We start from the raw sequence: 23,618 nt of genomic DNA, 5'->3' as shown, positions 1-23,618 counted from the left end.
ACACGTTCACATTGCAAGAGTTACTGCCTCTACAGTAAATACAGAAAATTGTTCGAAGCATACATGTATCAAGAGATTCGTGGTTTTAATAAGTTTTTGATGAGCCAATACTCGTATCAGCACACGAATACTCTGGCACCCTGAATTACATTTTGATGAAATCCACCCGAGGTACGCTATAGTATTTCCATAATTATGGTTCATAGGGATATATTTACATGAATTAAGAATTTTCTATTTTATATAATTAAGGTTTTTTTTAACCAGTCTATCATGATCAACACCGAATCTAACAGTTTTGATCTATGACAATGTTTGGAGTAAATTGTAACTTTGATATTTTAAAATACTTGTACTTTTACTTACATAACCCGAGACGTTTCAATGAAAATGTATTTTTAATTTATTTGCATCTAAACCCGTTTACCAAAACCAGGCTATGTATGGAGTTAGAATATTTTATAACATGCAAAATGTAACTAAATGCCTATGAATAAAGCCTCATTCTATATTTTCTTTTGAAACGATATATCAAAATAGAAGTATCATAAAAGATGAAAATTAAGAGAGATTTTAATGTGATGAAAAAATAAACAGTAAAAAACTTTCTTAGGTATTTCATACGGACTGTGAAGGTAGCGATTGCAGGAAAATGCAAATGACTTGATGACGCAATAGTTGTATCAGATGCATTCTTGAGGGCATTTCATATTGGTATTCACACGGGCACCTCACGTCATGTTTTTCTCACAGTAAAAAAACATACCTCCTACTTACAATGTATATATAAGTATATTATAAGTAGGTAGGGATGTGCCTGTGGGTGTTCAGTATATTGTGTTCAACAAACATGATGAAGAATTTCATTATAAATACCGTATTGCTAATGGATTCAATGTAAATAGCTAAAAATAAAACATACACAATATCGGTGATAATATATATTTCATAGTTTTATTTGTGAAAGATACAATCTTACATGTACATGTATATACGAGTTAGAAATGTGAGTAAGACATAAGAACTGGGAATTCTCAGTTCTACTAAGTAAACGATATTTCTCAAATGGACAATAAAGACAACATTCAAATAAGTTAATACATGAAAAGTTAGGGACAGTATAACTTTGACACGGTTAATTTCCTTGAATAACCATAAAACCCGAGTCCTAGTAAATAATACAGGGTTTGATTGTCGGTTAAGTCACACACTATTCGATTCTCTGCGATCATCCCTCGATGGTAAGCGTACAGGTGTGTTCTACATGCTTCCCAAAGGATAGGCTTTAGTTGAGAGAACTTTCTTGAAGCACTACTTTGGAAGCAGGAATGGGGTACGAAATCGTCGCCTGCGACGAAAACTTTCCGGGATATGAATTTGTGCGATGTATTTTCAGTTTATGTCTACAACTACAGACTGATTGACATTTTCGTCGGAACCTCGTCCATCTTTACTGTTAATGCGCCTAAAACTTCGTTTAAACATTTTTTGTCTCATAAGATTTTCTTTCACACTAAATCTATGCGTGTCAGTGCGACTTAATTTATTGGTTGGGCGGAAAGCAAGCGTGCCTTGTTTCCACTTCCGGTGAATATTTTCAAGCCTATCCTCAAAGATTTGTTGCAGAATGGGCGTATCAGAACTGTATCTCTCTCTAGAAGTTCTGTGCATGCGCGAATTTTTCTTCTGGAATGGTCGATACGTAGAGCCGGGGGTGGGTGGGAGAGACGGAAGTTCATCGTATTGTTCCGATTGCGTGGTCATATCGTCATCATCATAATCCGGAGGTAAATCATCGTAGTCGGGCTCGGGCTCTAATCTCTGTAATCGCTGAGCCTCGCTGACAACAAATCGGACAAAGTCCTCCTCCGTATGAACTGTTTTAAACCAATCGATTCTCGTGGTTGACATGAGATGGAGAAAGGTACCCCAGCGATGAATAAACATGCTAAAGAATTGCAACGCAATACACAGGGCGAAAATCGAAAGAAACATGAGAGACAACGGTTCATATTTGTTGATGATGTAGAAATTTTTCAGCTTGTCTTCCATAGCCTGTAGCTGTAGAGTGATGATGGTCCACAGGAAGTTAATCATGCAGTAGATGAAGACGACGTTGTTCTTCAGGGAGATTAAATCCTGCTTGATCTTCTCTTTATGACTCTTGTCTTCGTCCAGTGGGTGGAGATATTTCTTTATCATGAACTTCCAGAAATCGATTTCGTCGTTCTCCAATCGGGTAACAGGACCGTTGCCAAATATTTCCATAGTAGTCCAGTATGGGTTGTCGGGGTCGGGTTCCCATCCCTGGGGAACAACATCCTCAGGCTCTTTGGCAGTTTGCTGAGTTTCCTGTGATTGCTGAGACCTGCGATCGTTCCTTGACATCTCTCTTTGAAGAAGAAAACTCTCTTCTTCAGTTTGACTTTCTTCAGTTTTTGTTTCGATTTCTACTTTACGGTTGACATTCTGACCCAAGAAGTTTTGAAGTAATTCCCGCGCGTCACTGATGAGACTCGTCAATCCGAGGCGATTCAGTAAGCTCTTGCTTTCCCTTTTCTTTTTTTTCTCCTCTTGTTGAATTTTGAGTTCTTCTTCTTCCTCTTTGGTCAATTTTTTCGGCGTTTCTCGGGTTCCCCATGATACGTTGTTGAGGTTACACAGGTAATACACGGTCAGCAATACAAAAGTGGATGGCACGGTCAAGAAGTACAGAAGACCGTAGACAAGGCAAAAGAACTCTTGTGGATGAAGAATCCCAGCAATCAAAAATATCGTCACCAATCCACTTAAAAACACCACGTTAGGACTCCCAAAGTTCTCAGTGACGATACTAATGATGGTTCCAATTGTTGCTATCATCATTACAACCGTGTATAAAGCTGTTATGACGGCCGCTGCCGTGATTTGGTGATCGCTTTTCATTGTCATACAAATGACTAGATACACAACGACGGGGAGGATACTGAGGAGGTAACCTTGCCAGATAGAGAGATTCAACACGGAGTGGTACGACCCGGTGATCATTAGAATGACGGTGGAAGGAGCCAAGATGGTGGATGCCATCAGAACGAATTGGTACAGGACGTAAGGCCGGCTTATATTGTCATTAATTCGGACCGTGTCACGCCAGGACGACAGAAGGTCCATCATGTTTGCCAAGGTTGAAGGTGACCACCGACGACGCTGGTTAAAGAACTCGTTAAATGTTTCCGGGGCAAAGGTCAAAGCATCAGCACCTGCGCAGTAATCGATTCTATGTCCTTGTTGAAGCATCAGCGTACAAAGCCATCGATCCTCGCCTATAATGAAAAAAGTTAGGAACATTCAGAAAAGTTATGAATATTTACAGGTTTGGTCAATATCAAAGCATATTAAAAAACATCAAACGTTGGAGCATTGGAATGAAATATACCTTGCTCGAATTGAATGTAGTGTCTGGCTTCTGTTGGTTTTGTTGTGTACATCTTCATGACGTTATCGTCCATTAAAGCAGAACCTCTGAACAAACTAAAACATCCAGGACAACAAAGAACGCAGCCAAAAACGTGCTCGGCAGCCTTCTGCAGCCAATGACCAACCGCGTACTCAAACTGCTGGTACCACACCATAGGACCTAAAGATAAATGTATCACATCATATCATACAGTACATTTTTCCAAACTATCGTAAATGTGAAACCAATCATATTGAATCAAAGTTTGCTGTTGCATTTATTCATGTCTTACCCGAGCCAATAGGATGAATCCTTCCACATACTGCTCCTACTTTTTTGTTCTTCTTCATCCTGTCAATCAAAAGACGGACAGATTCGGGTTTGAAATCAACATCCCCATCCAGCGTCAACAGGAAGGTGTTTTCTGCCTGTTCGTACTGTTCTGGAGTCATTCGCATGAAGAGGGATCGGAGAGGGCGAGAGCGTTGTGCCTTCTTAGACTTCTTCTTGCGGTTTTTAAGCTTGGATACTGAACTCTCGTTGTCTTCGTTCATGTATTTGTCTGCTTCGCTGGATCCAAAAAGTTTGTAGCCCAAAAGGTAATACAGGTACATGCACTGAAATGGAAGACAGGACACATCTTATCAGACTTGATCGATAATAATTGGGATTGTCTTTCTTGTGGCTCACCACAATAGAAAAAATTAAGGCGAGAGACAGAAGACATCAATTGTGATCCAAAGCAGATATCCGATATTAAAGTAAGTGTTTTTATTAATGCATGCCCTAAGGACACATAAAACAAAAGTACCTGTGACCACCGTTTCCTGTGTCTCATTCTGTTTTTATCTTTCAAGTGTACAACCATGCGTGTATGTCCAGGCATTATCCAAGTCAGGCGTCCGCCGTAAGGTGTCGCCGTCTTCTCAGGAGGCTGGATGTTGATTGGTCCTTTCACTACTGACCTGTTCAATAGTATGAATATACTTTAATATACCAATTTTTTGTCAAAATGTAAGATATCAGCACAACAACATCATAATTTTGGGGGTTTTCAGTTTAATTTCAAATTTTACAATTTTACCTGGCAGCGTCTTCCATACAATCAATATATTGGCGGACGAACATGTTTGGAACCCATTTATCCACTGTGTCATCAAGTTCAAAAGCATCGTCAAAAATGACATGCACTGCAAAACATTTTTTAAAAATTATCAATAAATGCAAAGTAAATTTTTTATGGATTTGACGAATAATTTAAACAGGCGTAGTTTATTTGCGTCAAAAAATTACTTACATTCTAAATCATAGAAATCTGGGTCGTGAATTCTGAACTTTTCCTGCGCAAGTTTGCTTGCACAATGAACGTAATCCAGTCTGCAAAGTAAGACACTTTATCAAAACTCCCATTTCATACAAACATTTATACATAACATGTATTTAAATGGTTTTTGTTAATAAAACTCATATAATGCTAATGAATACCTAAATAATGATTTCAACAATTGGGTCATCTCCTGTCGGGTTTCGTGCCACATGGTAGCACATGCGTACACCTGTGGAGTGACGTTTGCTGTGCTGTATACGTCATCAGTGAAGTACGTATCCTCGCCAACATAGCGGAAAGTATCAAAGCCGGTCAGTTTGACCTCCTTATCATTACGACGGCGTCGAAGAGTCAAGGTAAAGTCCGGAAAGATGCCTTCGAAATGTGGAGTTACGAAAAGTCTAAAAAGGAAAATATGTAATGAATTATCATGAAAACAGCTTAATATTTAGAAAATGATTCGCAGCCCGTAATTTGAGAATTTACTTTAATGAAGGAAAAATGCCTTCTATATTTTAATTTATCGACGTACTTCTCAATTTTGGCCATTCTTTCGCTTTGTGGAAACCAGATATGAGAGACTGTGATGCAGTAAGACAACCAGACCAATATGGCGCAAATAATTGGAATCATGAGTGAGTAAAGATCCGTTGATTTCGGACAAAACCACCCGCCTGTGTGCCAGTAGATTGGAAGAAAATCGAATTCACACTGGAAGAATATCAACAGCAAAGATACTGCAGGGCCTATCACCAGTGGTAAAGAGAATGCCGTTCTCTGCATGTGCAGTTTGCACGCTAGACCAGCTAGGTATGTGCAAACTATCCCAGAGCCCATCTGTATAAAGAGCAAGCTGTACGATACTCCTATTTCTTCCGCTTTTGATGAGTACTTGCTGGTTGTTGCGTTGAATTCGTCGGTGCCAAGGACAACAAAGTTTGTGTTATTTGTGATCAGTCGTGCCATCAGGATAGCCAAGCCGATTTTGAAAGGTGCGATTAGAAAGTAGGACGTTTCTCTGACGTCCTGTAGAATAGACCGCCAGTGTTTGAATGGGATGGTGATTCGCCCGAACACGGTCCATTCTCCAGAAACGTAGTTCTCCCACCAACCGATTGATAACAGTATCAAGGACAGCGGCAGCTCCCAGTCACAGGTCTGGTTCAAGGTCACGGACGTTCTTAAGGTCGTGGTCTCGTTGTAAGCTTCCATGATGGAGTAGTTACCTTGCATTATGAAGTTGCCGACGGAAAAGAACGGAATGGCAGAGACTTGAACTAGAAATGCTGCTATGTTCATTATGATAGCCACGATCTCACTCACGCTGAGATTTGGCCTTCTCTCATGAACTATGACCTTTAATAGACTCGGAATCTGGCATACTGCAAACGTTACAATCAATCCTCTAAAAAAGTCAGTGGATGGTAATACTCGAAACAGTAAGAGACACATTCCGAATGTCTGTAATCCCTCTATCACCAAAAGCTGAAAAACAAGATGACCTAGGGTTAAAGGTCGGATTCTTTAAATAAATCCAAATGAAGTAATTTTGAATTTAATCAGTATCAAAATGAAATCAAATAAAATCAATTGTTTAGCCCCAGACATGTAGCTGTGGTTTAAAGTAGAGTGCTTACGACAAAAAACGTTTGCATGGATGGCCATTCTTTTCCACCGAACAAAATCTTCATGAAGGCCATAAACCAGTTGAAAGCCATGGGTCCACAGAGACAAATGAGCAATGAAAATAAATGATGACCTCTCGTTTGTTCATCCTACAATTAGTTCAAATACGTAAAGAATAAGACTGAAGTAATGCAAAAATGTAAAATATTCAGAATGAAATGAAAAAACAAAGTGGTGGTCTTACTTTATTAATCCCTGAAGTTAACAACAGAAGCGAGAGCTTGCTGGCAACGATGCAAGCGATGATGATGATGACGAAGAAGAAGTAGAGAAACAGACGAATCCCCTTCAATATCTCCTTGAAGAAGTAATCATCATCTTCAAACTCCCTCTCTGACACTTGGAAAATATCGTAAGGACGCCTGAATACATAAAAAATAAATGAAAACACCAATAGTTTAATTGTGGCATTATAGTGTATAAAGAAAAAAGAAGTGAAGTGCTTGTAAAACAAACTTTATGGACAATGGTATGGTATAACTGATTGATGTCGTTTTTGGTACACACCATTGATCTGGCTCTGGCTTGTCTTCTTCGATTACAGTCGTTTGGTCCGAGCTTCGTGAATCTTCGATAAACTGATTTTGAACTCCTCCCTTCCTTGGCATACTGACACTGTCCTCAATTGTATCCGCAATACTAGGACTACGACCTGAATAATCTGTATGATAGTCACGTGATATGTAATCGTCTGCGTTGTCCATTTCAGACATCGCTTCTCTGTAAAGAACGTCATCAAAATCTAGACCACTATCGCGAGATCCTCTTATTGGCATTCCACTGGGAGAAGAACTATCGCCTACTCCAATTTCAAACATTTTGGAACTTGATTTCGGTAACAGACTGTTATCTTTCTCAGGTTTTGAAACTTTTCGGGTTTTTAATTCAATTTCGAGTTTTCGTTTCGTCTCTGCTTCTTTCTTTTTGCGCTGTTCTTCTTGCTCTCGTTGTATCAGCCTTTGTTTTTCTTCAAATTCTTGTTTCCTTTTTCTTTCTTCTTCCTCTAATTTTCGTTGTCTTTCCTTTTCTTCAATCTACAATTTATTTGGTTCTTTTTGAATGATAGCCATCAAATCGCTTACGCATTACTTCCAGCAAGCATAAAAATTTGGTTTGGATTTATCTACCATATTATTACCTTTATACTTTGAAATAAAGGAAAAGAATTATCAACTTACAAAGTTTCTGAGATTTGTTTCCAGTCGATCTTGTTGCCAATATTTTAAAAACAGCTGAAAATAATAAATAGAACATTGTTTAGATATATACAAAACTCTAGGTCATAAAAGGTGTTGAAACATTGAGTAAGTATGCGAAAAACATGATGTATTGCATGACGCGATCATGCTTGTCCAGATCCTGACGAGGAATGTGGGCTAGCAATAACATCATGCATTGTGGCGAGGCGAGGCAGAGTACGTAACGTCAGGTAATTTACCTGATGAATTTCACCTGTGACGTACAATCAAAATTGACCAACAAAAAAATCAAAAACTTTCACCTGATTATTACAAAAACAAAATGTTTATTGACAATCCCATCAGTGCAAACATGGCGTAATACATGAAGAATGTCCTGCCTACCGCGTTCTTTTGATAATCTCTCATACATTAATCTATTGGTATTATTTCTTTTTTTTTCATATTTGTTATTGTATTTTCTTACAGCTATACGCCTTAAATTAAAAACAAAATATAAAGTTCTCTGGGGATACTATTTCAATGGCCGTACACTCACAATACAGTTATGTACATTAATATGCTTAATATAATGTATATCATTATAATTTGAATGACATTTGGTGCGACACACAGTACTATTCCAGAACGAACTGACAAGTAATTAAAACATCTTATGAATAATATTTACCGCTCTTAGTAATTTCTACTTATTATATGTTAAATTATCCGATATAAAATATGTAAGTTATTTCGGAAAGATTTTAAAATATAAATTATAAAACAAGTAAAAATCTCAATCATAAGAAACTAGAAAATTGTTTTAAAAATGTGGATTTTCAAGTGATTGAAATTAAGAAAACGTGAATTAGGAGGTTATAAATTACCTTAGATCTACCTGTTCCAAATCCTTCTATGTCTGCCCCTTTTAGAATGCCAAGAGATATAGAAACATCGTCAGCAACATTTGGTAGTGGAGGGCAAAGTTCTGCATATCTATAGGCACAGAAATTATGTACTTTTTAAACAGGAATAATTATGTTATTGTTTTTAAAATGTTTTTATTATTAGACATCATACCAATAATAATACGATTTTTAAATAATGTGTGTCATTGTTAAAAATTAATATTATCACCTTTGAAATATTTTGACTTTTATTAAGTACATGTTATATGCTATGATATATGTTATTGAATCAAATTTAAAAAGTAAATCAAATCTGATGTCAAAATGTCAAGCATTTTTTTTTCGAAGTGATTTTAAAGCTTCTTCATCAATCAAGAATCTGTCACTTCAGAAGTGGTTTAATATGAACTTGATGTACCTTTTGAAGATGTGTAAAATTTACCTTTTGACAAAATCTTCGTATCGGATTCTAACTGGATATCCTTCTCTCCTCAGTTCAGCTATTTCCATTAAACCATTGCATAGCAACTGTCGTCTGGTCAACTCCGTGTCAAATTTCCCAGAAGATAGAAAATGGTTGGGTTTGATGCACCTAAAGTATTCCGAAATGCGTGAAAATTTAATTCCATGCTTCCAAATGCAACATGAAGGTTTCTCAAAGTGCACAAGAAATATAGCCTCTTACACAACACGATGTATTTTCAACAATATCCTCAGAACAGGTAATAATTTTTGGTTTGCTAGTAAATCATCCTTCCGAATTAAGAAAATATTTTATTTTAAAAACGGGCCGTCGTCACGCACAGTGTTAAAACCAAGAGGCCCTACTTAAAATTTATTTCTTAAGGCGGCGGAGTTTGCCCGTAGGACACCACAGATCCAACTAAAACAATACGAGTTTTGTGAATTGACAATCAGTCTTGGGTTTTAAGCCTGTCACTGCTCGGGAACTAGTGCTGTTTTAGCGGTTCTCAACAGTTATTGTCATATTCCTCTCTTAGTCACTTTTGCTAGGCGGTGGGGGCGAGCACCCAAGCGTGTCGAGCAACAGTTCCTGATATAACTACAGTATTTTCCCATTTCCGGCTTATTACTCCTACTTCAATTTAATTAACTGTGTTGTCATTTATTTCGTTAATTTTGTCCTTTGAAGCAATAAATGACCTACGAAACATACAATTGCTTAAACTGCATTGAAAATTTAAGAGCGATGTTCTATTCACTTGTCTTCAAAAACATAATTCTTAAATTTTTGAGTCTTAAATCATTTCTTCATTAGCATAACTGACATATGTGAATTAAAGTGGTTGATTTTTATATTCTGAACATAGAACTAATTTAACCCTTTAATCTTTCGTACATTCTTGAAAAAATGTACAAAAGTTTATTTCAACGGACAGATTCTTCGAGATGTAAAAAATATGATGTTATTGTAAACCAAACTAGTAAATTGAGAAAGAAACACAGCGACCAATCCAATAACACTTCAATCTTTAAGAAATACCAACCAAAAATGGGCACATAAGTGTATAATGCGTAAAGAATCCAAATTAACAGACACGAAACACGAATACAATGTAGATAGAGAAAAAGAAATCAAATGCACAGACACGAAACACGAATACAATGTAGATAGAGAAAAAGAAATTTCATGGATTCGAAGAAAAGGAATTTGAAATAATTAACCATCAGATGTTCTAATACTCAAAACAGAGACTTTCAATAGGTGTATTATATATATCTCAAGTATACTTTCTCTTTCAAACAATAAAGTCAAACATGTAACGTTTATAGAGATGTACAGAAATAAACTATTGTCAAGCATTAAAATACATGTAAATATTGGCGTCTTTACCTGACGAATAATGGCTGGGCTTGTGACAATTTGGTCATCAAATCGGACAACGACCTCTGAAATTAAAATAATACAACGGTTTAATTATATCCATACATAATGTATGAATCAATTGCCATATTCACCTCTATCTTTTTTCTATACTTAACATTAATTTTGATGTAACGTGTATTTACAGAGGACTTCATTCAGCATTATGTATATTATAATTTTTCATTTAATGTTCTATGTTTGTATTATTCAGTTTAGTAATTTATACTAGTTAGTGTATCAGTAGATATCGCCGCTTACATAAAATGATGGTAAGCTTTACTTTTCGTTAAACTTTTGGAAACCATTTTGATTCAGTTTAAACAGTGTTTCAGGTTAAGCAGACAGATATGACGTTTTTTCGTGTTGTCTGACAATACGACGTATGCAATGAATGTTTGCACTAAATCATTACTTGGGTGGTAGGTTTTTCACGACTAGACATATCAAGGAAGCTCATGTAGGTCCAAAAATTATAAACAGACAAGAGAAAGAAAACAAAGTAAATTACTTGAATGTCGGGGGTACAGAGTATGTAATAAATAGTTAATCTGTATCAGGATTATAAATGTGTATATTCTATTACATATACTAGTAAATATACATCGTTCTTTGCTGAAATAGTAATTAATTTGTTTTATTATTAAAAAGGAAGGTTGCTAATTTGTGTCAGTGAGTGTTGTTTATCAGTATGCTGCCAAAAACTGTTTACGAAATCATATATGAAATATCAAAATTTACGACCGTTTACCAGAGTCTGCTACCACATAAAGAATGCCTTGTTTTGCGCAAATAAAATATGGATTTTCGTCTTTGCTGTTTTTAAATAATGGGTGTATGGTGGAAATACCGATTGATTTGTATCCTAAAACAAAAAGTCCATTTTAAAGAAAAAAAGTCATTCCTTTGTAGCATGATGATTTTCTTCTTCTTCTTCTTTTTTTTTTACAAAATGTGCAATGTGACAGTGCCCAAGACTCTATATAGCGCCTTGTCAGTCATAAACTTAAAATGAAGACACCTTATGATCCCGTATGCTTTGCAAGACTTTGAAAAAAGTTATCACGAACTAAGAATCTCCATTCCATAAATCCTACCTTAAAATGTTTGGTGACTGTTGGCGATGCTCGACCCAAAGACGAGTATTTGCTGCTCTCTCCGGACAGTTCTCGGCTCTTTTTGATGCGATTGGAGACCTTTCGAGAAAGGGATCTCCGTAGGCGCTCTGGGTCAATCTGTGAGGGCCACACTGCAGGGAGTTTGGGCCGCGATGTACATTTGCTCGCAAAGCTACAAAATCAGTAAAAAAAATGAATGAAAATATGATCAATGCGGGAGTTTTGTATTAAACTAAAATAGAAAAATACCATTCATTTTCTCCGCCCAAAAGAGGAAACGTCGGTTTGGTTTCAAACTTAACCTGTGCTGAACCAAATTCTTAAATTATAATATGTAATCAGATTCAATGCTCTGAAACAAGCGGCATCATAGGTCAGTAGCAATGTTTGTGTGGGGAATGTTGACAGATAGAAAGAACGTCGGTAAAGTAAAGGTCAAGTTAATGAACCAATCAAACGGGCGTTTACATTGATGCACGACTCTGTGATGAATGCATGTAATAAAAAGAATATTATTGGATACTCTACCAACACCTGTGATCATCAGGTCAGAGAAGCTGAGTTTTGAATATAAATAAAGCAAATTCAAACATACAGGTAATTATTTTAAGATAGACTTGTTGAAGATGTTTTTGCATGGTCATTTTTATTGTTAGTGGAAGAATAATAGAAAAACAGAAATTGTACATATACATGTATCGTAATAATTGTTTTTAATAAAGTAATCCAACAATATTAATTTTAATGGATTACAATTTCAAATAGTCGTGTTTCAATGACAGTGCTTGTCCAGAAAGTGCACAAACGAATCCCTGAATAAAAGGTTTAAGTAGTGAGCTTATTAAGCCTTAAACTGGAATTGATTTAAATTGACTAATTAAAATGATGTGCACGTGAAAACTTAAATATTCTTTTTAAAAAATCAAGCTTAATTAGCAAAACCTTACATACCCACAGAAACAGAAATCCCTGACCAGTTAGCCTCCGTTTAACATGGACGATCCACCACAAAAGACTCGCTCAGTACTAGAATGACTACTTAAGGTAGCATGACCAAAAAGGCCCAACTTGTGGAAGTCGTAAACATGACAAAATGTCCGTTACATATAACACCTCATGCCCGCTACGCGGACCTGGACATCGATTTGAGATGATTGAATGTCATTATCTAGTCTATAAAACCGCATTATAATATTCCAAGGGATCGCTCATTATTGTGTGTACAAAAAGCAACAAGATTTTTATTTATAGCCCCACGTGATTAAAATTGTTACGGGATCGTGATTTGGTTAAAAAAATATTCTTATTTGTTTTGAAATAGTTTATCTCCATTTTCCTCCACTCTTCATCTTAAAGAATGAAAATAATGACTATTACATAGTAAATGGTTTTTGTTTGAATTCCGTTATCAATTAAGAAAAATACAGTGTAGTTAAAATGTAAATATGATTCAATTTTTTAAGATGAAAAATTTGACCCGAATCTACTATTTTCTGAAATATTAAAAAATACAAATGTTTTTAAGACCCTAAAATGAATTTTTCATCGCTGTTATTCTGTAAAAACCCAAGCACAGAAAGTCACGACGTAATGTCACATTGATAGATATGAAACAGAAAAACACTGTACACGATATTAATTAAATTAAAACTTAAGGGAGTTTTCTTCCATTAATCATTAGACACAATCTATTTGTTTCGGAGCATACGCAAACTCGCAATTAAGAACGAAGACAAACAGGTTTTGTAGCGATGAGAAATGATGCAAGCGGAGTTTATCTTAATTTTTCTAAACATTTCAACACAAGATAAGAAGGCATTTTTGTAAATATGATCATTTCTTGCAGAATCTATATTATGGTATTTGAATTGAAAATGACCATACAAGAGGTAGGAATAGGAGTTGGATCGTTACAGACCGTCACAAGTATAATTTCAGAGTGAAGGACTCAAAATATAAAACATATTGAGTTCTTATAGCTACATAACCATACACACATTCTAAAAACTTCATTCAAAATGCAATTATTAATCTATTTTCCAAAAAATTTAATTACTTTTTGGCAAATAAAGAACGAATTGTAACTATTTTTAAAACTAAATTTTTTTTAACACTCTACAAAACAAGTCGATTTAAAATACTGAGTCTATTTCATATCATAAACCATTGAAAAAAGAAAGATTAAACAAATACAAAAAAATCTTGACGGACAATTTTAACATAATTTAATTGTTTATGCATTACTTTTCTTTGGAATTTATAGGAATTGCATAAGATTTACGTGGTTTTGGGTTTTAAAGTAAAACCAAATTAACATATGTTTTGTACAGAGGGTTGGTGTAGGAGTCATGATAGATACACATTGTGTAAGTAAGGTTACTCACTCCGAGATAGTTCCTGTTTCTGATATCGAGGCGGTGAATAGATCCTTGATGAAGTTGTTGTTACTATTCAGCAGACAGCCCACCAAGTCCTGACTCAGTTTGTCGCGGTTCCTCTCCAAAAATCCATCCGCGTCGTAAGTTACCTTAAAAAGAGCGAAATCAAGAGATATCATGTAATTTACTTGTTGATATGTGTCATCTCTCTCTCTCTCTCTCTCTCTCTCTCTCTCTCTCTCTCTCTCTCTCTCTCTCTCTCTCTCTCTCTCTCCCTTTGGTATCTCTCAAACAAAATAGTTGTCGATTTTTCATTTTTTTAAACAAATGTATTGACTAACTTTATTATTTAATTAAAATAATAATTGTATATTTATGAGGTGTTCAAGTATTTAAAAAAAATCTCTACAATCAATTTGACACGTTTTGGGTGAGTAAGACTTGCTGGATTTATACAATCGTAAAATCAATTATTGATGTGACAAAAGTTTTATGAATTAGATGTTGTTTAAATGTAAAAAATATGAATGAATAAACATATAGTTAACGAAAAACACGATTCAGAACAACGAATAAATATACAAATATTACATCTATAAGTCGATATTCAAATTTTGATAGGTTCAAATAAATGTACGCTATAAATGACAGTTTTCAAAAGTGAAAACTGATTGATAGATGACTGAAACGTAATGATATTTGATCAAAGGTATTCGGAATCAATTTATGAATAAGAGACATCGCAAAAAAATGTCGTTGTCAAATTAATCAACTATCAAAAACCAATAATTCAATATACTTGATCTCATTTATTGATTTACTTTGTGATTAATTCCTTTGCAATTCTTTTGAAAAGGTTTTTTGTGCTTATGTTAATTTTCACGGAAATAGATAAAAAAAATTCACACGTGATACATGTATAGAATATTATCCATGTCAAAAATCAAATTGAATTCATGTATAATATCTCTCTGCAATTTATGTAATTCGTATATTTGCTAGACCAATATCAAAATTTCCGAATGCCTGCTAATAAAAATTACATCAATAATGCTAAAAAAAGAAAAAGAAAAGAACGTTTTCTTACTTGTTCGGCGTAATGGCGAATAGAAAAAGCCACTCTATTGCCCATTGTTGCGGCATATCGGGTGCTGTCCTTACAATATTTGTTGAGTTTCTGGACCAGGGAAGAGTCGTTGGACTGTGGAAAATGGGACTCCTCATCCAGCAACGAAAGAATGCCGTCCCTCTGAAACAATAAAAACATAGACCATTTTTTCTATTGCAAAAATTTTCGACATTTGGGAACGATGCGTATTCAGTGATTGCCAATACATAGTTATGCCATAAAACAAGATGGCTTACTTTAAACACAAGCTCCAGAACATCGTCGTTGCTATGATAGACGATATCCCTCCATTCTATTCCTTCAGCCTCGTAGTCTTTCTTCTCGCGGGGGAATATGTAATCCATGAAATATTGTTGGAGTTTTTCATTTGATATATTAATTAGAAGCTGGTCAAAGCCATTTTGCTTGAAGTTTTCAAAACCGGATAAATCCAACAATCCGATGGAAGAACCTCGTGTTAATCTAAAAAAACAAACCAAATATGAAAGGAGGGAAATGGATTATAAGCGGGCCATTCCAGTAAAGTTGATCCAAAGTAGTTTTTAAGTACATGTATTGGCTGTGTAAGGTTTTGTCACTGATAACTTATTAGAAGGTCAACTGTTGTATAATTTAGGTACTATCATTGCATATTTAACAAAGGTTAGCTCTGAACTTAACAACATTTTTTTTAATTAATACATCAGTTCAATCTATATAAGAATGGGGATATGATGATGATTGCACTTTAAAAACATTTGATTTTTTTTCCAGTTTTCGGAAATGCCCGAGATCGGAGCTTGGTGATTCGTGGTCACTTACTGGCTCTGTCGGCGCTGATTCGGCCAGATGTTGCGGTTGATTTGTCCGACAATCCATCCAAAAAGTCTGGAGTAGAGGTCTTTAGCAAGAGCATCTCTGCTGTCATTGGCCTCTCTTAGACTCTTCCAGGACTGAATTCTTTCCCCTTTAATAACAAAAATTCTATGTTTACCACACGGCTAACGCGTAAAATGGTATGGATAAAAGAAGCAAGTGCATTTGTGGACGTATTTGTGATTATTCAAAAATATTTCCCAATAGTTTTTGAAGTTATTGTAAATATTTGTAAATTATCAGACATAACAAAAACATAGAGTATATATTAGTTCGAAAAATCCGCTCAGTGACACCCTAAAGGATAATTTTGTGTTATGAATGCAGAAAATGTTTATGGTAATCAAAGACGGCAACAAAAGCAAAGGTCGGAGCAAAATGCAATAGAACTGACACGTTTATGTACCAGCCAAGCTCCTCATGAATAAACATTGTCCAGTTATGTATTTGAGACGCAGCGAATTTATCTCTAGACATGTCACACTGGAGTGCAACAAAATGCATATTCGCCGACAGATATGAAATAAAATCAAAGCTGCGCTAAAAATAACATCAGGTGCAAATGTTAACGACGAAATATAGATAAAGTTGGCATATCATTATAGTTTGAAGGGCGGAAAAAAATGTTTAATTATTTTAAATGAAATATTGGTTGTGTTCCTATTCTAGATGCTTGATTGTAATTTCATATCCAAGGCATTTAACGTCTAAGTGTAAGGCTACTCAACAGAGAGATACTTGTCACTAATGAATGATGAATTCCAACATTATCGCAAAACCGCAGGGAGATAGAAGGAAACGCCATAACTTAATAGCGCGGGCTCTTAAGTAGAGCAATGAAACAAAGCCAAAAGAAATGAAATAATGAATGAATTGTTAAAACATTCTACAAATGACAACCTCTTTCATTTCTAACAACACAAAAACTATTCCAAAAATGAAACACTTATGGGGATCTTGTCTCCAAGTTTGATATATAATGAATATTTTTATATTTAAGTCAATCATTTTCCCTGTTATTTACGTTTTCAATATTCACGTATTTACGGCAACAAAAATGGCGAGAGTTCAAAATTAAAAATTTACCTTTAATTGTGCTGACGTTTGAAATTAGCGCCTCTGTGAGTTCAACCTCGTCATCAATCCCCAGTAACTTAGCAACCGCGTGCAACGGGTATTCATCCGCAACGGAAACCCCATCTGTTTCTTCAATGGGCATAAATACTATATTGGCAAGATGTAATATGGCAGCCAATATAAGAAAGATCACTTGGATATGCTGCAAAAGGACGATACAATTTTTTAAATAAAGAAATGAAACATGTTTCTTGGGTACAGCGAAAAAGTGAAAACAAAAGCATTAAGTCTTATTGAGATGCCTGACCTCTTCGCTGAAACCAGTCTGTGCCATGATGGAGGTGAGAGAGGAAAACATCGCTTTGTAATGCTCCCACTCCTCAGCATCTCGAAATACGCCATTCTGGATATCCTCATCTCGCATGATTCTAAAATAAATCCATAATGGACTTGTAATGTCTTAGTTGTGCTCATTGTTTAATTTGAGATTATAAACTCGTGAAGGATAGTTATATGATATATTGTATATCAGTATAAAGGAACAAGTACTGATGGGACAGCATACTATTATTATTCACATGTACCTATGGCAATCCGGGTCTTCCAGGAAGTAGTACAGAAGTCGTTCACGTGACATACCCGCAAACAATGCGTAAAACACGTGGAAGTTCTTCTCACCGGAAGAACGATGTACAACACGTGATTTTTCCAATATGTAATCGTCAATTTTGGCTAAAACAATGGAAGATTTTAATTAATGACTAACTTACACGACATTCCATACAATGGACAATTCAAATCAAAACTGATATAGCCTATTTGTCACTACCATGACTTTCGTACCTCCGAGAAGGCGGCCATTTTCTGTGTAGTGGAGCTCGATGAATTTCCCAAATCGACTAGAATTAGCGTTCATCACAGTGGAAGCGTTACCAAAGGCTTCAAGCAAAGGATTTATCTAAGGGATAGAAGCAGAAAAATATATTTTTACTTTGTTGCAGATTTATTTCAATAGTAGATGCAATGCATAGTTGAGTTTCTTGCTTTAGTCTACAAAGAAAAAACGGGGGGGGGGGGGTATGTCCGATGAAGTTGTAACTGTGTTTTTGACTATCACAGAATATTGCAAATGGGAGAGAATACATAGTTCTTACACGGTCGTAAATTACAATGTCGCTGTGGCTTTTTCCGCGGTCTGTGTTAAACACCATGTTTCCCTGCCTAAGAACAGTACTAACACTCATTATATGTACCAGTAATGTTTGAACAGACCTCATGGCTCACAAAGTAGTTAACAGCAAGTAGCTCGACTATAATATACAGCTCATAATGAGCATAAATAGCGGGTTTTTGAAATAACGAAAATAAAACAAGAACGTGCAGGACTTTCTGGTTTTGGCAAAACCTTTCTAAGAAATTGAACATCAAGAATCTTCTCTGTATTAATCCTTGTTGTTGTTTTTGTATTGGTCGCGGTTATAGGTGGGGTTTTGTTTCAATCCTTTTTTATGGTTTTTGTTTCTTGTTTTTTATGCTGTCAAAAAAATTCCGATCGTTTATTTGACGGTTTCATAATGCTAATTAGTGGCAATGACTGATAACTTCACATCATAACGACAAAATTTTGAACGGAAGATGGATCACTTAACATGTATAATTTCGTCTAAGATACACCTATATCAGACGGGGGTTGTTTTTTAGCACGCACCTGTACTATTTTGTCGAGCAGCTGCGTGTCGTCACTTGGACTGATCTTCATTAAGTGGCGGATCATGTATTTGGTGCTCTCGGTTTTTCCTGCGCCCGATTCGCCACTAACCAAGATGCACTGGTTTCTTCCGGTGTTACATAGCGCCCGGTAGGCATGGTCGGCGCTCCAGAACAAGTGAGGTGGGCGCTGGGTCCGAGTAACTAAGTCTGTGTACTCCTCATGTTGCTACAGGGAAAGTCATACATTATCTTATATACTAGTGAAAATAAAATATAATAAAGTACAAGTGTTCCAAAAGGAACGAATAGCAAAGAGATAAGTTGTGTTGCTAAGTAAAAGTTTCAAAAGCAAATAAAATTGAAAGTTTGGGAATTTGGATGCGTGCATACATGTATTTCATTGCATGAATATCATGCTTATCGACCTATCAATTCTTAAAACTGAATCAAAGCATTGTATAACGATCAACGTGTTTATTTCTAACTTATCAAACATGTACATTATAATAATTAAAAATTCATATATGAATTACTGTCCTTCATCACGCATAAAATTAGTAAGATACATATAAAGGCTTCCTTTTATTTACCCAATGTCGTCGTCGATAGAAAGATAATTTTGCGATTGGATGTGAGCGCATGTAAGTAACTACGGACCAGGGTTAATTGACTTATAAAACGCTTTGCAATTCATAGGTCATTGCTACGTGTACAATTACGAACAATTGTCAAAAAAGACAACTATTTCTCATGGACGTCTTCTAAATATGCATTATTATATGAAGTTTATGGAGTTTTTTCTACGTTTTTAATGTAAATATGATGTTCCGCATTCTGAAAATTCTGTTAATGATTTCTCCATTCGTTTCTTTTCAACAAAAACCTTTCTGACATGCAAAAAGTTTCCCTTGATTGTTAACATCATGCTGGTCAACAAATGATCACTGTTTTATTGTGTTATGCGCGACTTTTTTTAAATTGTTTTTTATTTTTTGGCATATTGTTGCGCTCTGTTTTCTTTTTTCGAGGGTTGAATATAATGCGAGTCATGAATCATTCAAGCTTACAGCTTACCTTCTCATCAAACAGACCGATTGGCTTGCAGGGGTTCACGGCGACCAGAATATCACCAATATATGTCTGAAAAAACAGTAAAACAACTTCAGTATCCAGCAGTTATTGTTCTCACAAAGACACGGGGGGAGTTACAGACTTTCCCCGCCCTCCTTAATGTAACTCAGAAAACTACTTTCTCATCACCATGCTCCGACAAGTCAGTTGCTTATTGTACAACATATCTACAAAAATGTCGGCCAGATTGATGGAGACCATTGAATCTTATGAATGAAAAAAAACTTTTCTTATCAACACATGTATACGATGAAGAAAAAAGTATCTTTGCACAAAATCAAAATCTTCAACTTCAACACATTTTAAATTTACTTTGGTAAAAAAAAAGTACATCGGTCTAAATTGGTACTAGATGTGATTTAACTTAACCGTACTCTTGGTCACATTTCACCTGTTGTATTTCATAATAAATTTGCATTATTCTTTTTATTTGCGCTGATTATCTTAAGCGATTCTAAATTTAAGTCACACACTAACCAACATAACTAATTGCTCACTTTTATTTGCAACTAATATAGATACAATCATGAAAATAGAGGGAAAAGATCTTAGCGGAAAAATCACAAGGTTTAAGGTAATTCCATTTTAAGATATACACGTGCGTTTCATTTTGATTTGATAGAAGTTGCACCTGATAGTGAAGTACAACGATTATTATCTCCTTCATCACCTGAAAGCCAATAAATCAATTTTACTTCTAATATCTGAACAACTCTTTCTATTGTCATTTGGTAACCAATTTATATTTAAAAGTACTGTTGTAACTTAAAAACCATTCCTGATCGAAGAGATGTCATCTCTGATAATGAAACTCTCATTTCTTGTGCAAGTGCTTAGACTTTGTCCAATTTCTCTATCTATAATTTCAGGCAAGTAGCACTTTTTCCTCGCAAATTTTTTTTAAAACTTACATATAAAAAGTTAATTATAATGGAGTTGCCCCATTTTTGTGGGGACCATGACCCCCTCCCACCACATACACAAACGGATTAGAAATTTGTATGATTTTTAAAAATTTCTTTTTTGCTTGTCAAGATCTTTTGGATGAATCTGCCTCCTCCCCCACTTTCAAAAACGATGTCACGTGTCTGAATTTACCATTAATTTATACTATTATCATTTTCTTTTGAATATGTATGTATTCCGTCAGACCCCCTTCCCCATTTTAACTATAGAAAACAACCGAATACATATACTGTGGTTTCATCAATATTCGTTGAATACATATTTTCGTGGATTTCGTTGTTAAGTTGATCCACGAAATTAAATGTTCATTGAAGATCAATTTCAGCTAACATTTTGTATTGATTGGATCATTGGCCACGAAATTACGTATCCTTGAAAATGTGGTTTGCAGAGAATCCACGAAAATTGATACCCACGAAAATTAATGAAATCACAGTACCACAGTTATACACAATGATTTTTATGTTGTAAAGAAATGTCTCAAATTTAATCCTCATACCAAGTTTTTTAGTGGTAAGGTTTTATTTCCCTCAATTATAGCTTCATTTTACTTAAAAGTTGACAGTACGATTTGTAAAGTCTGAATATCTAGAAACTAAAGGGTTTTCTAGAATCTAGATGAGAACTGCGTAATAGTTTCTATTTTAACCAAATAACTTCGTTTAGCCTCGCGCTCTCCTGGACACAGACGTGAGGCACTTGTTATGTTAATGAACCGCTTTCGCCGATCTTCCTTATATGAAACCTGACAGAGGGGGTAAACGCCCCAAAAACTCAGTGACAGTCGAATGAAAAATTAATTATTGGAAGAATGTTGTTGAAATGTGTGATTAAGAATGCACCTTCCTTGATCACGACACGGACATATTATTTATTTGATTTCGTAATTATATTCTGAATGCATTTACGGTTACTGAATATGGTAATTGATAAAAGTGTTATGATAATACAATTAAATACGAATCATAATCAGGATTCAATACATTTCACATGAGTAAAATGAAAGTAATCACAAAACACCGGTCAAGGTGAAAACGATTATTATTCTGATTCTAGGTAATTACTGCTTCCTTACATAAGGTCGGAAAGAAAATTAACAACACACCTTCCAATGCACTTTTAACACAAAGACCAACTGACCCAATGAAAATTAACATTTATCCTAAGGCGCGTTCTTCAATGAGCAAGAAACACTTTTTGTCCTCAAAATTATCTTAATGGGACCACTGCATGGCTGCAGCGAGGGAATGACAATCTAATGATTAGTGCCTTATTTGAAAGGTTAACTTCATGTCATCACTGATGATATTATTGTTATTTTTCATTCGAAAGTTTCTGCCTGTCCTTCTCATACCATATCCTTATGATATCAGTCATTAAATGTATTGGCAAGAAAGGATTTTCAATCAGTTCTGACCAAAATAGAGTATTACTTCATTATATCATTCAAGCCCGTGCTTTACGAGGTGTATGTGACAAGAAACTATTTGCATAATGTCGGCATTATTTGTTTCTACATGACCCCGGGGTCATTGTCATTACTGGGTCATTAACAGGTGGTCATAATCGCCGTGTGTTGTATGGTCACTCTTACGCAGATGAACAAAGATTGGATTGACAGAAAAAAACAGATTTCACAATATGTGACCAAAACAAGATAAAGATAACAAAAATGACTCAAGAATAACTTCTGTTACGAATCAAGATTCTATCATCAAAGTGTGTCTTTTTTACTTGACGCTAGTATGCTATTTTTGTGCCAAGAAAATGTTAATTACTTTCAAATCGACGCGTCCCCAAACTTCCCATTAAAATCCTATTCTAGCATCCATTGTATTCATTAAACAATAGTGGTTTCAATTAAATTAATTAATAAATTACTTTGATTAATATTCGATAATTTTAATAAGGCGTAAAAAGATCTATATACCGACGAAATAGGAACTTACGTAGTACTTTTCTCTGTTGTACCGGGTCCTCAGAGCCTGGACAATAGTATTCTCATCCAACACTTCTAAGTCACTAAGATCGTCTGGGTTCATTGCCATAGTAACTACTGGCTGAGGTCAAGGTTCAAATGGATGACTGAAACAAAAATACAGAATGACACAACATGAATTTCAGCGAGAAGGGGGTTCAAATTCATGTTTGCTGGCGAATTATTACATTCAACTTACAGAAATAACGATTGAAACAAGCCATAACTGTTAAAGAATTACCATATTGTGCGACAATCCTTTTCAGCACAAAACTTTCTAAACTGTGACAATCCTTTTGACTAATTTCAAATGTTTACAGTCGTCCGTACAAAGCATTTAATTAGAAGTCACCTCTTTACGTATTGTTTTTAGCGTGGATGTTACTTGCGTAACAAGGAAACGGTTGACGGACTATGTTGGTTGTAAAGGTAAAACCAAAAATGACGAATTTCATGCATAATCGTACTACACGCATTGTTGTGTATTATCTTCGTTTACGATGTTAAAAATTTGATTAATTAGAATGAATCACATAAATCTATCCGGATCCTCTAGTCTTTCTTGCCAAATAAATGTGACCTCAGTAATCTTTTATTTTTGGTGGGATTACTTGATCAAAATTTTACATATATTGCAGAGAGAGTAAAATCTTCGACACTAAATATAGATTATTTGGAGACTTACCTAATTACGGATTTGTAATCACTTCAAACCAATTGTATATGTATATATATTTTTATAATTTCCACTCCAAAATTTATCACAAGGAAATCATAATGTCACCTTGGGATTGAAGCCATATCGAACCCAAAGTTATCACTGCTCTAGTCTCATAAACAATACCACCAAACTAAG

The 23,618-nt window shown here is 35.3% G+C and overlaps 1 protein-coding gene across 1 annotated transcript; it reads right to left on the bottom strand.

Moving 5' to 3' along the window:
* Window positions 1–930: 930 nt before the first annotated feature.
* On the bottom strand, window positions 931–23,618 carry LOC105325734 (uncharacterized). The gene is made up of 28 exons (XM_011425423.4): window positions 23,448–23,618; window positions 22,734–22,869; window positions 19,762–19,827; window positions 18,686–18,913; window positions 17,821–17,935; window positions 17,562–17,709; window positions 17,285–17,405; window positions 16,987–17,179; window positions 15,847–15,991; window positions 15,282–15,507; window positions 15,004–15,165; window positions 13,923–14,065; window positions 11,518–11,710; window positions 10,391–10,446; window positions 8,978–9,127; window positions 8,515–8,623; window positions 7,628–7,681; window positions 6,957–7,483; window positions 6,634–6,811; window positions 6,401–6,538; window positions 5,296–6,248; window positions 4,922–5,164; window positions 4,734–4,813; window positions 4,521–4,626; window positions 4,248–4,401; window positions 3,729–4,053; window positions 3,416–3,616; window positions 931–3,302 (listed from the first exon to the last, which is right to left on the bottom strand). Exons 2-28 carry the CDS (start codon window positions 22,830–22,832, stop codon window positions 1,393–1,395), a joined length of 7,023 nt encoding a protein of 2,340 aa, XP_011423725.3. The 5' UTR covers window positions 22,833–22,869; window positions 23,448–23,618; the 3' UTR covers window positions 931–1,392.

This window comes from Magallana gigas, chromosome 6 (assembly GCF_963853765.1).
Source record: "Magallana gigas chromosome 6, xbMagGiga1.1, whole genome shotgun sequence".
NCBI classification, from domain to species: domain Eukaryota; kingdom Metazoa; phylum Mollusca; class Bivalvia; order Ostreida; family Ostreidae; genus Magallana; species Magallana gigas.
This window is presented reverse-complemented; position numbering and strand designations above follow the sequence as displayed.

Coding starts and splice junctions, on each gene's coding strand:
- LOC105325734 (XM_011425423.4), bottom strand. CDS start 22,832: ATGGCAATGAACCCAGACGATCTTAGTGACTTAGAAGTGTTGGATGAG. Junction 4,402..4,520: donor TGTATGGAAGACGCTGCCAG/GTAAAATTGTAA, acceptor ACTATTGAACAG/GTCAGTAGTGAAAGGACCAA. Junction 4,054..4,247: donor ACAGGAAACGGTGGTCACAG/GTACTTTTGTTT, acceptor CTTCCATTTCAG/TGCATGTACCTGTATTACCT.